The sequence below is a fragment of the Perca fluviatilis genome, chromosome 9, assembly GCF_010015445.1.
Source record: "Perca fluviatilis chromosome 9, GENO_Pfluv_1.0, whole genome shotgun sequence".
In the NCBI taxonomy this organism is placed as follows: domain Eukaryota; kingdom Metazoa; phylum Chordata; class Actinopteri; order Perciformes; family Percidae; genus Perca; species Perca fluviatilis.
In genome coordinates, this window is record NC_053120.1 from 38,982,270 (window position 1) to 38,996,258 (window position 13,989).

Below are 13,989 nucleotides of genomic sequence, written 5' to 3' on the forward strand. Positions count from 1 at the left end.
ATGATTAGGAATAAATTTGCACTTTAATAGAACTGTTTTATAAACATAATACATTTTTTCTTTGTTACTTGACTTTTTACAGCGCGAGTGGAGGGTTAGATGGAGAGAGCCACTCTCTGAACAGTACGCTGCTGGAGTATGTTGATCTGACCAGGCAGTTGCTTGAGGCTGAAAATGACAAGGACTCTGACACACTGAAGGACATTCGCTGTCACTTTAGTGCACTTGTGGCCAATATCATTCAGAATGTCCCAGGTATGTCTTTTAACTCACTTGCTCGCTTATATCGGTCAGTCAAAAACTTATTTGCACGGAATGTCTGTTTAAAGTTAGAGTAATACAAATTCAAGTGTCTTGTACATTAATTTTGTTACTTGTTGTGTTCAGTACACCAGAGGAGGACAATCTTCCCCCAGCAGTCGCTGAGACACAGTCTGTTCATGCTGTTCAGTCACTGGGCTGGGCCATTCAGCATAATGTTCACTCCCCTGGACCGCTACAGTGACAGAAATATGCAGATCAACCGGCATCAGTACTGTGCGCTAAAGGTACACACAAATGTAAATAAAGATATAAATGTTAAAATCTGTTTTGTGGATACAATACAATCCATACTTACTGATTACTAACAGCTTCTTTAATGTCCCAGGCCATGTCTGCAGTGTTGTGTTGTGGACCTGTAGCTGACAATGTTGGCCTCTCCTCTGATGGCTACCTCTACAAGTGGCTGGACAACATCCTGGATTCTCAGGACAAGAAGGTTAGATAAATGTTACAATTTTAGCGTGCTTGATTATCACTAAAATTGTCTTTGATAGTTTGGCCAAAGCACTTGGATGAGTACTGAAAATTAGGTTGAGGTAATCAAGTCAAGTTAGTTTATATAGCACATTTAAAACAACCAAAGTTGACCAAAGTACTGTACAAATTGAAGTGCACAGCACAACAATTAAAATAAAAGCAAAAGGAGTCATAAAATAACACAAATAAAAATAAAATAACAAGAAAAGCAAGAAAATACAGTACAATATGTTGTTAAAATGCAAAAACCTCTAAGAGCCACCGAAGGCCATTAAGAACAAATATGTCTTGAGATGTGTTTTAAAACTATCAATGGAGGTGGAACATCTGAGACAAAGTGGGAGATTATTCCAAAGCTTTGGAGCTGCCACAGAAAAGGCACGATCTCCCTTACCCACTAACCTCGATCGAGGAACAGTTAAGAACAATTGATTCGAGGATCTAAGAGGCCTGGAATTGGAGTAGGGGCTGAGGAGTTCTGAAATATACTGGGGAGCTTGACCATGAATGGCTTTAAAAACAAATAAAAGAATCTTAAAATCAATCCTGTATTTAATAGGTAGCCAATGCAGGGATGCTAGAATCGATGTGATGTTTTCTCTTTAGGTACTGAGGTAGGAGTGTGCATCACCAAAGAAATATCATAAACGCTCAACCACGTATTCAGCGTAGAACAGGAAGGTAGCATTTCCAAAGTTAAAACAGAAATGGCAAAGTACTCACCTTTCACTGGGATATATTGGCTTGCACACAAAGGCAACTCTTCCCTGTTTCGACCTACCAGCTCTCATTAAAGCATATAAAACCTCCTAACAAGGTCATGAATGTAATGGTGGCAATCAACACAAGACGAGTATATAATTGTAATGTCTTTAGCAATACAGCTAAACTAATCATCATATAAAAAAATTCCGAGGAGTGATTGGTTCAGTCTGGTTGTACTGTAAGACATTCTGAGGTTATGCAGCACAGGTTCACCTACCATGACACTAGCACCACACAGTGGTGTTCAGAAGTACTGCAAGATGTCAGCATGTTTAGTCAAGCGTTTCATTCAGATACACCATAAAATTGATTATTTACAGAAAGCACTAAGGATTTAAATCACCTTTTAATCCAGTTAAAGACAGTCCCTGACAAAAGTCTTGTCGCTTGTGTACAGATTGACCTGAAGTGCTGCTGAAATATATTTCTAATCAAGATGTTTTTACAAGAAATGGCTAATTTTAATCCCAACAGTTTTAGTAATAATGTTTCAGTGCAAAACGAAACTGTCAAAAAGTATTCTAATATTCACAGCTTGGTAAAGCCCATTGAGTCAATTTTTGCAAAGACATAAGTGTTGTCGCCTTGTCATATGATCTTCACCTGTGACTAATAATGGATCAATTAGGTCTAAGATGTGTATAAAAACAACCCCAGTACACTAGACCTTCCCATCAACTGCAACTAGACCTCTGCAAACAAAGATTCACCCTGAGACTAAAGTTTTGATTAACAAGAGGCTGAAGACCAGATCCACTGCTGATGTGGCAGACACCTTCAATGTGTCTCAGCGTCAAGTTCAGAGGATAAAAAAAAAATATTTGAAGACACTGGAGACGTTTTTGACAAGCCCAGGTCAGGCAGACCCCGCAAGACAACTGCTCGAGAGGACCGTTTGTTGGCTCTAAAATCCAAGGCCAGCCCATTTGCCACTGCAGCAGAGCTCCACGAGACCTGGTCTCCTGAAGTCCCTGTGTCAACCAGAACAGTTTGTCGGATTCTGTCTCGAAATGGCCTCCATGGTCGAATCAGTGCCCAGAAGCCAGCACTAAACAAAAGACAATTGAAAAACCGTGTGGCATTTGCCAGGGCCCACAGCCTGCTAAAAGGATGGACGCTGGAAAAGTGGAAGAAGGTGGATTTTCCGATGAATCTTCTGTTGAATTACACACATTAAGCGCCGCCAAATATTACCACATAGGAAACCTAATGGAGATATCACCCAAAACAGATAAAAAATGAGTTCACCCAGAAAAAAGTGAAGTTTGGTGGCGGAAAAATCATGGTCTGGGGTTACATCCAGTATGGGGTGTGCGCGAGATCTGCAGTGTGAAAGGCAACATCAATAGTCTAAAATACCAAGAAATCTTAGCTACCTCTTATATTCCCAACCATAAAAGAGGCCAAATCCTGCAGCAGGACGGTGCTCCATCGCATACTTCCATCTCCACATCAAAGTTCCTCAAGGCGAAGAAGATCAAGATGCTCCAGGATTGGCCAGCCCGGTCACCAGACATGAACATCATTGAGCATATGTGGGGTAGGATGAAAGAGGAAGCATGGAAGACGAAACCAAAGAATATTGATGAACTCTGGGAGGCTTTCTTTGCTATTCCTGATGACTTCATCAATAAATTGTATGAATCCTTGCCAAACCGCATGGATGCAGTCCTTCAAGCTCATGGAAGTCATACAAGATATTAAATTTGGATCTCACAGCACCACTACTTAATTTGCTGACATATTTTTTGTATTTGCAGTAAATTTGTTCAATTTCTGTATAGGCGACAAAACTTTTGTCTTACCAAAATTTGACCTTTCTGTCTTGATTAAATAAATCTTTTTTCAGTGAAACAAATTTATGTCAGTGCATTAAACATCATTTGGGAGGGTTTTAGCTTTTCATATGAGGTATTTCTAACACCAATTGATTAATTAAAAGTCAGGTTAATAGCAGGTGTTTCTACAAAATAGATAAGCGACAAGACTTTTGTCAGGGACTGTATATTTAGCGCCTGCAAAATGCTTTTGTCAATGCATAGTTCATATTAGTAGTCCTTCACAGCATATTTTTGTGTCTATGCTAATGTTAACACTAAATACTAATATTAGCTACTGAGAAATCCATGGGTTAAAATTAGCAGGGTTTTGTAGTGACTGTTGGAAGAAGTGAACTCACAGTTCTAACAGTTGCTGTGTGGTCGGCCCTAGGTTCACCAGCTGGGTTGTGAGGCCGTGATGCTGCTCCTGGAGCTGAATCCAGACCAGAGCAACCTCATGTTTTGGGCTGTGGACCGCTGCTACACCGGCTCTCGTCGCGTCGCTGCCGGTTGCTTCAGGGCCATCGCCAATGTCTTTCACAACAGGTACTACACATTCCCAGCTTCAACTTGAACTCATTTTTGTGTACTTGTTTGTCTCTTTGGAGCCAGCGAATTGCGATTCAAATACAGCTTGTGTTTTACATTTTCTCTAGGGATTACCAATTTGACACTGTGGTGCTGCTGAACCTGATTCTGTTCAAGGCAGCTGATTCTTCCAGGGACATATATGAGGTGGCCATGCAGCTCTTACAGGTAGGAATTTCTGTTTTCTGTTGTTCAAATATTACACATATACACACAACACTGCTATTTCGATTTATCTTTAATTAAATACACTATGTTGTGATTGTGTCTTTGTGAAACTAATAGATCCTGGAACCCAAGCTCTTCCGTTACGCCCACAAATTGGAGATCCAGCGAACAGATGGTATCTTGACCCCTCCCTCACCGCTGCCACACCTCTACTCTGTGTCTTACTACCAGCTGTCTGAGGAGCTTGCAAGGACTTACCCAGAGCTCACTCTGCCCATCTTCTCAGGTTTGCTACGTTACAATTTGGTACAGCTGCTGCTGGGATAGCAGGGTGCTTGTAGGTCTACGTTTTATTTCCCTGTGACAGCAGAGATCTGCCCTTTGTCTGTGTGTGCCATGATTACATGCATTTCCTAAGCCTCACAGCAGCCTTTTTACTACATACTGTATACTTGCCTAATATTGCAGATGCAAGGTGTAGGAATTAAATTATTCTTTCTTTTCTTTAGGTGAATAGCAGTCTCAATATAAATAATTTATATCTGTGCACTTTTCAAAAACTGCTTCACTTAATTATGTGGATGTTCGAACTGTGCTGGTGGTCCATGAAATCATCACTTTCATAAACAACCATTTGTAATGTCTAGAAATCATACACATTACCTTATGTGTCACATCCTTTCCAAACTTGTACCTTTCCGCTCTGATATACTGACATGTCGAGGCTAAGAGAAGAACATACATCTTAACTCTTCAACCATCCATTGATGATAGAATTAATCAGTGGATGACCCAAGTGAACTAGGTCATTTTACCTAACTAAACAATACAAAGAACATGGCAATTTGTGGATGTTATGATACTGTTTTGACTAGAGGATGGAAATAAGGTTAAAGAGAAATCGGCAGAGCATTCCTTCATTGTGTAATGGATGACAATCTGCTTGAACTAACAACCAACCCTGTTTCTGCCCCCACTCCAGAGGTGAGCCAGCGTATCCAGACAGCGCATCCCGGTGGTCGTCAGGTCATGTTGCACTACCTCCTGCCTTGGATGAACAATGTGGAGCTAGTTGATTTCAAACCAACTGTACGGCGCCCCGAAGATTGCGGCAGTGGTGAAGATGACGAGGATGTACACGAAAGGGAGGTCATGATGGTTAACAGCCGCCGCTGGCTCCGTGGAGAGGGCTGGGGCTCCCCTCGTGCAACAACCATGGTGCTCAACAATCTCATGTTCATGACCGCTAAGGTGAGACAGCTAATGGACCAACTGCATATTCAGATTGACGTGAACAGGATGGGTTCAAAATGTTCTTTGAGATAATGCGTTGATCATGAAATTATAATTTTTTTTACAGTATGGGGATGAGTTTGCTTGGTCTGAGATAGAGAATGTATGGACCACATTAGCAGACAGCTGGCCAAAGAACCTCAAAATCATTCTTCACTTCCTCATCAGTATGTCAGGAGTCAACAGTGACCCCAGCCTCTTGCCCTATGTAAGTTACAGAATATTTCCATCATGCACCGTGTCTGTCCTATCCCCATGTGCTGTGTCCTCTACTTACTCCTCAGGTTTCTGACTGTGTCTACATGTGTGTCCTCAGGTGAAACGGGTCGTGGTTTACCTGGGCAGAGATAAGACTATGCAGCTGCTGGAGGAGTTGATGTGTGAACTTGAGTTGACTGATCCGGTTAGCTCAGCTGTCACTCACATGGACAACCCCCCCTATTACCGCATCACCTCAAGTTTCAAGATCCCCTCAGTCACCTCAGGTTAACGAGCAGTCCGCACGCACTAGTTCACAGCTTAGGCCATGTCTCCAATACTAAATCACCTGTTCAATGCCTGATGGTCAATGTTTTGTGTCTGCTCTCTCAGGAACAACCTCCAGCAGCAATACCATGGTGCCAGGAAACGATGGTCATCATGACAGCAAGATCAAAGACTCTAACATAGAGGACAGGTACAAGCTGAAATACGGCACTATTCTATTTGTGTCAAAAAGAAAATGTAATGGGAGGAGTAATACTTTACACAAGAGGTGTTAAAAAGTGGAAATTATAATGGCTTCTTGATTATTTATATGAATTAATTCAGATAAAACACTCAAGTCTATTTTAGAAACAATTCAGAGACCCAGCTATGAGGTTAGGTACTTTTAATTGAAAGATTTTGCTGATGAAATGGTTTAGATTTTATGTTTTTGGCCATAGGCAGAAACAAAAAAAAAGCTTGCACTATCCTTTTTAAATCAAGCGTGCCTGTTCTGCAGTTACACCCACCTGGACATCTACAGTGGGCTGAACAGTGGGCTGAACAGTAACCTGAATCGTCAGCACCACCGTCTGGAATCTCGTTACAGCAGCAGCTCCGGAGGCTCCTATGAAGAAGAGAAGAGTAAGAACAAACTCTTTGCCCCACTAAACTAAACACTGCTCAGAATTCTTTCCCACAAACATTTTCTGTTTTACCTTCTCCAAGGTGACTCCATGCCACTTTATGCTAACTGGCGTTTGAAAGTGATGGATCACAACCGGCCAGAGCCTCTCCCCTTCCCACCTACAGGAGGCTGTTGGTCTCCTCTTGTGGACTACCTGCCAGAGACAAATGCCCCTGGTGTACCGCTCCACAGGTACACCATACATCACCTTTACTCTGCCTCTACATTATTCTATTGTGTTCTTTGCCTAAATCAACCTTGTCTGTTTTTCAGATGTAACATTGCAGTCATCCTACTAACCGACCTAATTGTGGACCATGGGGTCAAAGTGGAGTGGAGTGCCTACCTGCACCTCTTGCTACATGCAATTTTTATAGGTAACTTGCTTCCTAATTAATAATATATTTCGGATGCCTGGCTCTTCCAAGAACAGAATTGGCTTTCTTCTTTTGGGGCCTCTCAGGTCCTTTGCCTGAATAACCGGATATTTTTATCAAAACTACTAATTCAAAAGTACATTATTTAAAAAGTACCTAGTAGAGGAGTGAGTTTAACTGACCTCATACTTGATTACACCGCTACATGCTAAAGTTAAATTGTATCCCTCTCCCTCTTCTGCGTCTTCTTCCAGGGTTTGATCACCAGCACCCAGAAGTGTACGAGCACTGCAAACGTCTTCTGCTTCACCTGCTCGTTGTCCAGGGAGGAAATAGCAGCGTTCAATCCGTGGCTATGGTGCTGTTACGCAACAGAGACTACAATGAGCCGAGGGTCCTGACTGTGAAGCCAGTAGTTCCAGAGATCAACCTCACAGGTCAGTCCTGCTGTGGAGCTCAGAATCCGAAAAGAAAAGGTCATCTATCGTTTAACTGAAGGACTGCAAACTGATTCCCTACTAGCTGCAGAAATCCTTTTTTGTCTTAAATGGAGGGAAAATAGCAGAGAACTATTGGGCATACTCATTTGTTGTATTACAAAACAGATCACTGATCATTTGGTAAATGATACCATTTTTTTTTAAGATTTTGGTTTTAAAATATTACTTTTTCTACTACTACTATTTCTTAAGATGCCTTCAAAGCACACCACACAGCTCAATGTGTACAATGTGTATGCCAATTGTTCCTATAGGAGTGCAGGAGTTTTTGCCAGATTGTCAGCCATCACCTATGAAAGACTCTGGCCTCAGCTCGAGCTCCACTTCATCCAGTATAAGTCTTGGGGCAGGGGGAGCTGCTCTGTCCCACCTCTCCCCTGCACTCCTCAGTGAGGTAGATGCCACTGTTGAACAGGACGAGAAAGTCAAAGCTCTCATTGAGTTCATTACCTCAAGGTAAGAAGACATTGTTTTTTTTCCAGAAAAATAGATCTACCTTAGCCAATATTCTTCTTCTACTATAGCACTTCTACTACTTGTGACTAACTAACTTGGCCTAATGTAAAATTTCACATGCTTAGTATGTATCAGTTTGAATCCTACATATACAGATGTTGAAGCACTTGCATCATTACTCATTCTGTTCAATAATTTGCTTTCATGCCTCCAGCGGGGTCTGAAATGATCGGGTATTTTCACATTGCATGGTTTGGGTTTTTGGGTTGGTGTCATATTGGCTCCTTTAGCCTGGTGTGATAACATCAACCAATGTTTTGAGTTGTGGTGTAATTTCGTAGTGTTAAGTCCCATTGCCTGATGTGTGTTTGCTATTGCCTTGTAGAAAACGGGGCCCGCTCTGGAACCACGAGGATGTGTCACCCAAGAACCCCAACATTAAGAGCGCTGACCAGCTGAGTGTTTTTGTCAGACATGTAGTGACCGTCTTCAAACATTCCCAGTCAGGTTTGTATGGTTCATAACTGCTTGTTGCCTCATTTTACAGTTTCCAGCATGGAATAACAGGTATGATTTTAGACCGCTTTATCACATTTACCTGTCTGTGCATTCCTTCAGGTTTCCAGCTCGAGTCGTTGCTGAGTGAAGTAGCCCTACAAACAGCTCTGTCTTGCTCTTCTCGCCACTACGCTGGTCGCTCATTCCAGATTTTCAGGGCACTCAAGCAACCTCTGACTCTTGCCACACTGTCTGACATTCTGTCTCGGCTGGTAGAGACTATAGGGGACCCAGGAGAGGAGGCTCAGGTTAGAACCTAAAACAGTTACATGGTCCTGCTCTGCATTGGTCTAATCACACAACACTATTGGTCACCTTCTACTTTTAATCTCTATAGTATTGCTCAACCTGTTAATTACTCACAATTGCATTTAGAGCACAGTTGTTCCGATATAAATAGATACATTTGTTGTTGGTTGCTGCATTCCAAAACTGCAAAAAACATTGTAAAGGTAGTCCTGGAGAAAAGCCTACTGTATCAGATTGAAAATAACCCACACTCCACACAGATTTTACATCAAATATAATTGTTATGTAGATTAAAGAATCAGTACAAGTAACAACCACATGTTACAAGTAAGACTTTTTGACTCACTGATATCCAAAGTCATCAGTTTCTTTCTGGCTGGCTGACCTCTGGTGTTTTTTCTCCTTAGGGCTTTGTCATTGAACTACTCTTAACACTGGAGTCAGGCATTGACACGTTAGCAGACACAGTCAAAAACTATGACCTCCTCACTGCCTTGGCACAGTAAGTCCAACCAATGATAACCGCTTTATTTCACCATGTTTGACTCATCCTTACCTTCAATCACATACTACCTGACATAATTAAATCATTTACAAAATGATTTGTCAATTTATTTACAGAACCTCTGCCCGCGATCCCTTGTTGGGGCCTAAGTTTGCTGCCAACAGGAAAAGCACAGGCCAGCTGAACCTGAACAGTGGTGGTCTGTTCCATAATGCTCATACTCGCAGCAACTCTCTTCGCGCCAGCCTGATGGGTGAGCGAAAAGCCGACCGACGTAGGAGCAACACCCTAGACATAGCTGACAGACTTGGTGGTAGCCACGGAAACCTGGCCCGCACACGGAGCTTATCATCGCTAGGTGGGGGAGGGGGTCCAGGAGGGGAAGCCATCCCCCCCGTGGACCCTTCAAATCTGATGGCCACTGTATTCTGGATCGCCGCCTCTCTGCTGGAGTCGGACTACGAGTTTGAGTATCTGCTGGCCCTGCGGCTCCTTAACAAGCTGCTGGGCCAGCTGCCTCTGGACCGGGAAGACAGCAGGGAACGTCTGGAGAAGGTCCAGGCCAAGCTGAAGTGGTACAGCTTCCCTGGTCTGCTGCAGCTTTTCCTGAAGGGCTTCACCTCTGCTTCTACTCAGGAGCTCACCATTCACCTGCTGAGCAAGCTCATCAGTGTCTCCAGACATACACTGGTGGACCCTTCGCAAGTGGCAGGTATGTGTGTAGAACTGAGAATATCCCCACTGCTTACTTGATCATGGATTAGATTCTTTTGTGTTTTTTTTTGTTTTTTATAAAGTCTTTCAAGCACTGATTATTAGTTCATTTATTGTAATTTCTTAGTTAGAAAAACGAGGAAATCTGAATCAAAATTAGGGCTGCACAATATATCGTTTTTTTATCGTCCTCTCCATAACTGCCACAATAAACACATCGGAAATTATTTCCTTTCATTTGTTTTAAATGCAACAAGCAAGTTGTTTAATATCTGTGTATTTATCGCAAGTAATATCGTTATAACGATATTCAACATTATCACATATTTACCTCATATTGTGCAGCCCTAATTGAAACTTTGATACAATAACCCCAACACCAGTGAAGTTGCAAAAACGCTTGTCTGGTTCTCTTCATTTCTTTTAGTGCTAACTTCAATGCTAACATTTGTGTCATCAGTAGTATTGATATCAGTAATTGCTTTAGACTTCTTTACTAATTATGTGACTCTTTGTTTTCCCTGTCTTCCTGTGACATGTCTGCAGGTTTTCCTTTGAATATCCTGTGCCTCCTACCACATCTCATCCAGCACTTTGACAGCCCCTCGCCTTTCTGTAAGGAGACAGCTGATAAGATAGCCAAGGTGTGCACAGAGGAGAAGTCAGCCACACTCTCCAACCTGGCCCACATGATGAGCCTGTACAGCACACACAGCTATTCTCGCGACTGCACCAACTGGATCAATGTGGTCTGTCGCTATCTCCACGATGCCTTTGCAGAGATAACCCTGAACCTGGTCACTTACTTGGCCGAGGTACGCAAGAGGACGATCAAACTTGTTGCGGTTAGTAACATATGGTAAGATCAAACCAGTGATGTTTCCATCTCTGTCTCTCTCAGTTGCTGGAGAAGGGCCTTCCCAGCATGCAGCAGTCCCTGTTGCAGATCATCTACAGCCTGCTGAGTCATATTGACCTATCAGCAGCCCCCGTCAAACAGTTCAACCTGGAGATCATGAAGATCATTGGCAAATATGTTCAGGTGAGCCTTCACTGCACTTCTTGTTTAGTTTTGATCAAATATTGCAATCAGTGCTGTGCAAGCTACTCGTTGCATGTTATCCTTATTACTTATTTACTCAATGACTTAATAGATAAAGTGAAGTACGTATGTATTTTTTGATTTATTATTATTTGGTTACATTACTTATTACATTATTTTCTGCAAGTAGCAGCACCAGGAATTGAACCCTGGACAAGAACTTCACCCATGCACCACTTGGGTGCAGTTTTCCATATGTTCAATAATAGTTGTATTTTTACATACAGCCTGTATATACTGGGATGATCTGGTCTTTTAATAGTAGCGCAATTGAGAAGAAGAAAAACATATCTTTCAAGGTTATTGTTTAGAGGCCTCGTTGATCCAGCTCTTTATGGAAGCCTTTTACCAGCCCTGACCCAGGGCACTCTATGCTTTTCACTCACAACTGCATCTGACAGCTGTTATACCATTATTGCCTGGGGCCGATTCTGTACTGGCTTACTACCAGTGCTGCCTTTTGTAGAAGCCATTGTGTTTGTGCATATACAGTATATCTCTGCATGTGCATTGGTGTGCACTGTGACTTATATTTGTTAGGCATCCTTTTAATGTCCCCTGGCATTTACATAGGCTATACATTGTAGAAAGTGGTACATAATACAAATGGCCTCAGAGATTGAGTGGCTGATAGCTGCTGTAGGTAGGGGTATGGTTTGGAAAATATGTTCATTCACATTCATTAATTCTCCAGAAACACCTACACAGCCCGATATCTCACAATGGAATCATTATATTTCCCTGTTTTTATTACAGAGCCCACATTGGAAGGAGGCTCAAAACATTCTGAAGTTGGTGGTGTCTCGCTCAGCCAGCCTTGTTGTTCCAGACGATGTGCAGCGCTCTTATAGCACCGAATCATGCGGCTCTCCAGAAATTGCCTTTACACGCATATTCAACAACTCTTCAAAGGAGCTGCCTGGCAAAACTCTGGACTTCCACTTTGACATCTCAGAGGTCCATGTCCTCCCACTCCAGTTTTTCCTCAATGCACATATTTCAGTGTTTTCATTTTGAAGATATGCTCTGTAGTATTTTATTGCTAACTGGCATTATTTGACTCTATAGACGCCAATCATAGGGCATAAATATGGTGACCAACGTACTGCAGCAGGCCGGAATGGAAAGCCGCAGGTGATTGCTGTAACTAGGAGTACCTCCTCCACATCATCCGGCTCCAACTCCAATGGTCTGGTGCCAGTAAGCTGGAAGAGGCCTCAACTCTCTCAGGTACCTACTCAAACAGACACACGACATCCAACATCATGTAGGCCTAATACTTTACACCACGTAGCAGTAGCCAGGTTTCCACCTAAAAGTAGCGAAAATGTAACCAAAATTTTAGAACACCTGCAAAAGAAAATCCAAATGTATGTGTGTTTTCATATCAATTGCCGTTATGCTAATACTTGATTCATTTAGTTCATCGATAAGCAGTAGGTGGCACTAATTCTCCATTTAAGTTCCATTATACCAGTGCAGAAGAAAAGAGCTCAACGAGATAACTTAATTAAAAGAGCACCAGTCAAACCTCAAATGTTGAAAAGACGTACAGAACATGATGGAAATGTATCATTTCTATTTGTTTCATGTACTAATTTTAAGGAAGGTTACAGTCTCATTGCTTCACACAGATCAGAGGTTTTCGCCTGCCGGTATTTTTGTCTCTCTAGTGTAGCGGAGCTTCAGTGGACATTTAAGTAACATGCTTCATGTACTTTTCCACCTCAGCCAAACGTAAATCTTCATTGCGATATTTTGAGGGTTTTTCTTTTTTTGTCAAGAACTTTGGAGCGTTTCCACTCAGGATTGCACAAATTGAAAATGTGCTTGAAAACAGGTGGATTTAAATGCACCTACTGATTAAAGGTGAAGCTTTACCAGTTCCAGCTCTAATCCTTCTTTATGTCTGTTGTTTGGATCTGATATCTGCCCAATACAGCCAGCTAAACTGGTGATGTACAGCAAGTTATCAGGTCTCAAACAGAGTCGGAACAAAATACACAAGTTTTGAAGTTTTTGTTTTGAAGCATATAAACACATTGATTTTAATATATGCTTTTGTCAAAATTTGTCACATTTGTAACCAGAATATAAATTAAAATGTTTGTTACTTCTATCTAGAATATCATGGAGCACACATATTACTTGATAAATGGCAGTTGTTTGAAGTTTCCTCGTCATGATTATGTGTTTTTATTACAGAGAAGAACCAGAGAGAGGCTGATGAATGTCCTGTCTTTATGTGGTCCGGAGTCTGGCATTCCCAAAAATCCATCTGTAAGACTCCTCTCCTACTCTAAAGCCTCTGACAAGGTCTCTGTAAAATCACTGTTAAAGATACTGCTGCTGTTGTCTTTTTGTTGATTTTATTTTTGTTTGAATAGTTTTTTTTTTTTTTTTTTTTTTTAATGAACATACAACAATTGCTCTTTACTATTTGAAAACGGAGTCTCTTTCCTTCCTTTCTATGCAGGTGGTGTTCTCATCCAATGAAGATCTGGACTCTGCAGACCAGCAGACCAGTCTCATACCCACAGTGGAGGAGGTGGTCAGAGAAGAGGAGGTCGGGGGGGAAGACACGGGCAGTGAGCAGCAGTTTGGTGTCTTCAAGGACTTTGACTTCTTAGATGTGGAGTTGGAGGATGCTGAGGTGAGAGATTACCATAGATTTGACAAACACAACAAGACTTGTTTGTGTGTGTCACGGTGAAGTAGAATGTATACATATGAATGTAAAATGTGGTAATTTTCGGATTATGAAAAGACAAGAAATTGAAGGAAACATAGAGGACAGTGTGAGTGTGTGGACAGTATAACTATTTGCATTAATAAACTTTAAACTACCACAATTGTTTTTTTAAATCCACTTAAATGGAGTGCAGGTATGAAGTGCAGGGACCCTTCACAAAATCTTCACTTTCACTCAAGTACTTGCAT

General features: G+C 41.7%; 1 protein-coding gene across 1 annotated transcript in view; it reads left to right on the plus strand.

Annotated features, from left to right (window-relative positions):
- The window catches only part of fryl (furry homolog, like), a 63,211-nt gene that overhangs the window by 30,700 nt on the left and 18,522 nt on the right, over positions 1-13,989 (plus strand). The window contains exons 27-51 of the mRNA XM_039810206.1: positions 83-255; positions 388-548; positions 650-760; positions 3,778-3,932; positions 4,043-4,142; positions 4,260-4,428; positions 5,125-5,393; positions 5,503-5,643; positions 5,752-5,920; positions 6,027-6,111; positions 6,421-6,545; positions 6,630-6,780; positions 6,862-6,965; positions 7,220-7,402; positions 7,720-7,921; positions 8,307-8,428; positions 8,540-8,727; positions 9,136-9,230; positions 9,350-9,945; positions 10,494-10,762; positions 10,849-10,989; positions 11,806-12,006; positions 12,118-12,279; positions 13,255-13,329; positions 13,526-13,702. Coding sequence (XP_039666140.1) covers positions 83-255; positions 388-548; positions 650-760; positions 3,778-3,932; positions 4,043-4,142; positions 4,260-4,428; positions 5,125-5,393; positions 5,503-5,643; positions 5,752-5,920; positions 6,027-6,111; positions 6,421-6,545; positions 6,630-6,780; positions 6,862-6,965; positions 7,220-7,402; positions 7,720-7,921; positions 8,307-8,428; positions 8,540-8,727; positions 9,136-9,230; positions 9,350-9,945; positions 10,494-10,762; positions 10,849-10,989; positions 11,806-12,006; positions 12,118-12,279; positions 13,255-13,329; positions 13,526-13,702 — 4,324 coding nt within the window. The remainder of the gene's footprint in view (positions 1-82; positions 256-387; positions 549-649; positions 761-3,777; positions 3,933-4,042; positions 4,143-4,259; positions 4,429-5,124; positions 5,394-5,502; positions 5,644-5,751; positions 5,921-6,026; positions 6,112-6,420; positions 6,546-6,629; positions 6,781-6,861; positions 6,966-7,219; positions 7,403-7,719; positions 7,922-8,306; positions 8,429-8,539; positions 8,728-9,135; positions 9,231-9,349; positions 9,946-10,493; positions 10,763-10,848; positions 10,990-11,805; positions 12,007-12,117; positions 12,280-13,254; positions 13,330-13,525; positions 13,703-13,989) is intronic.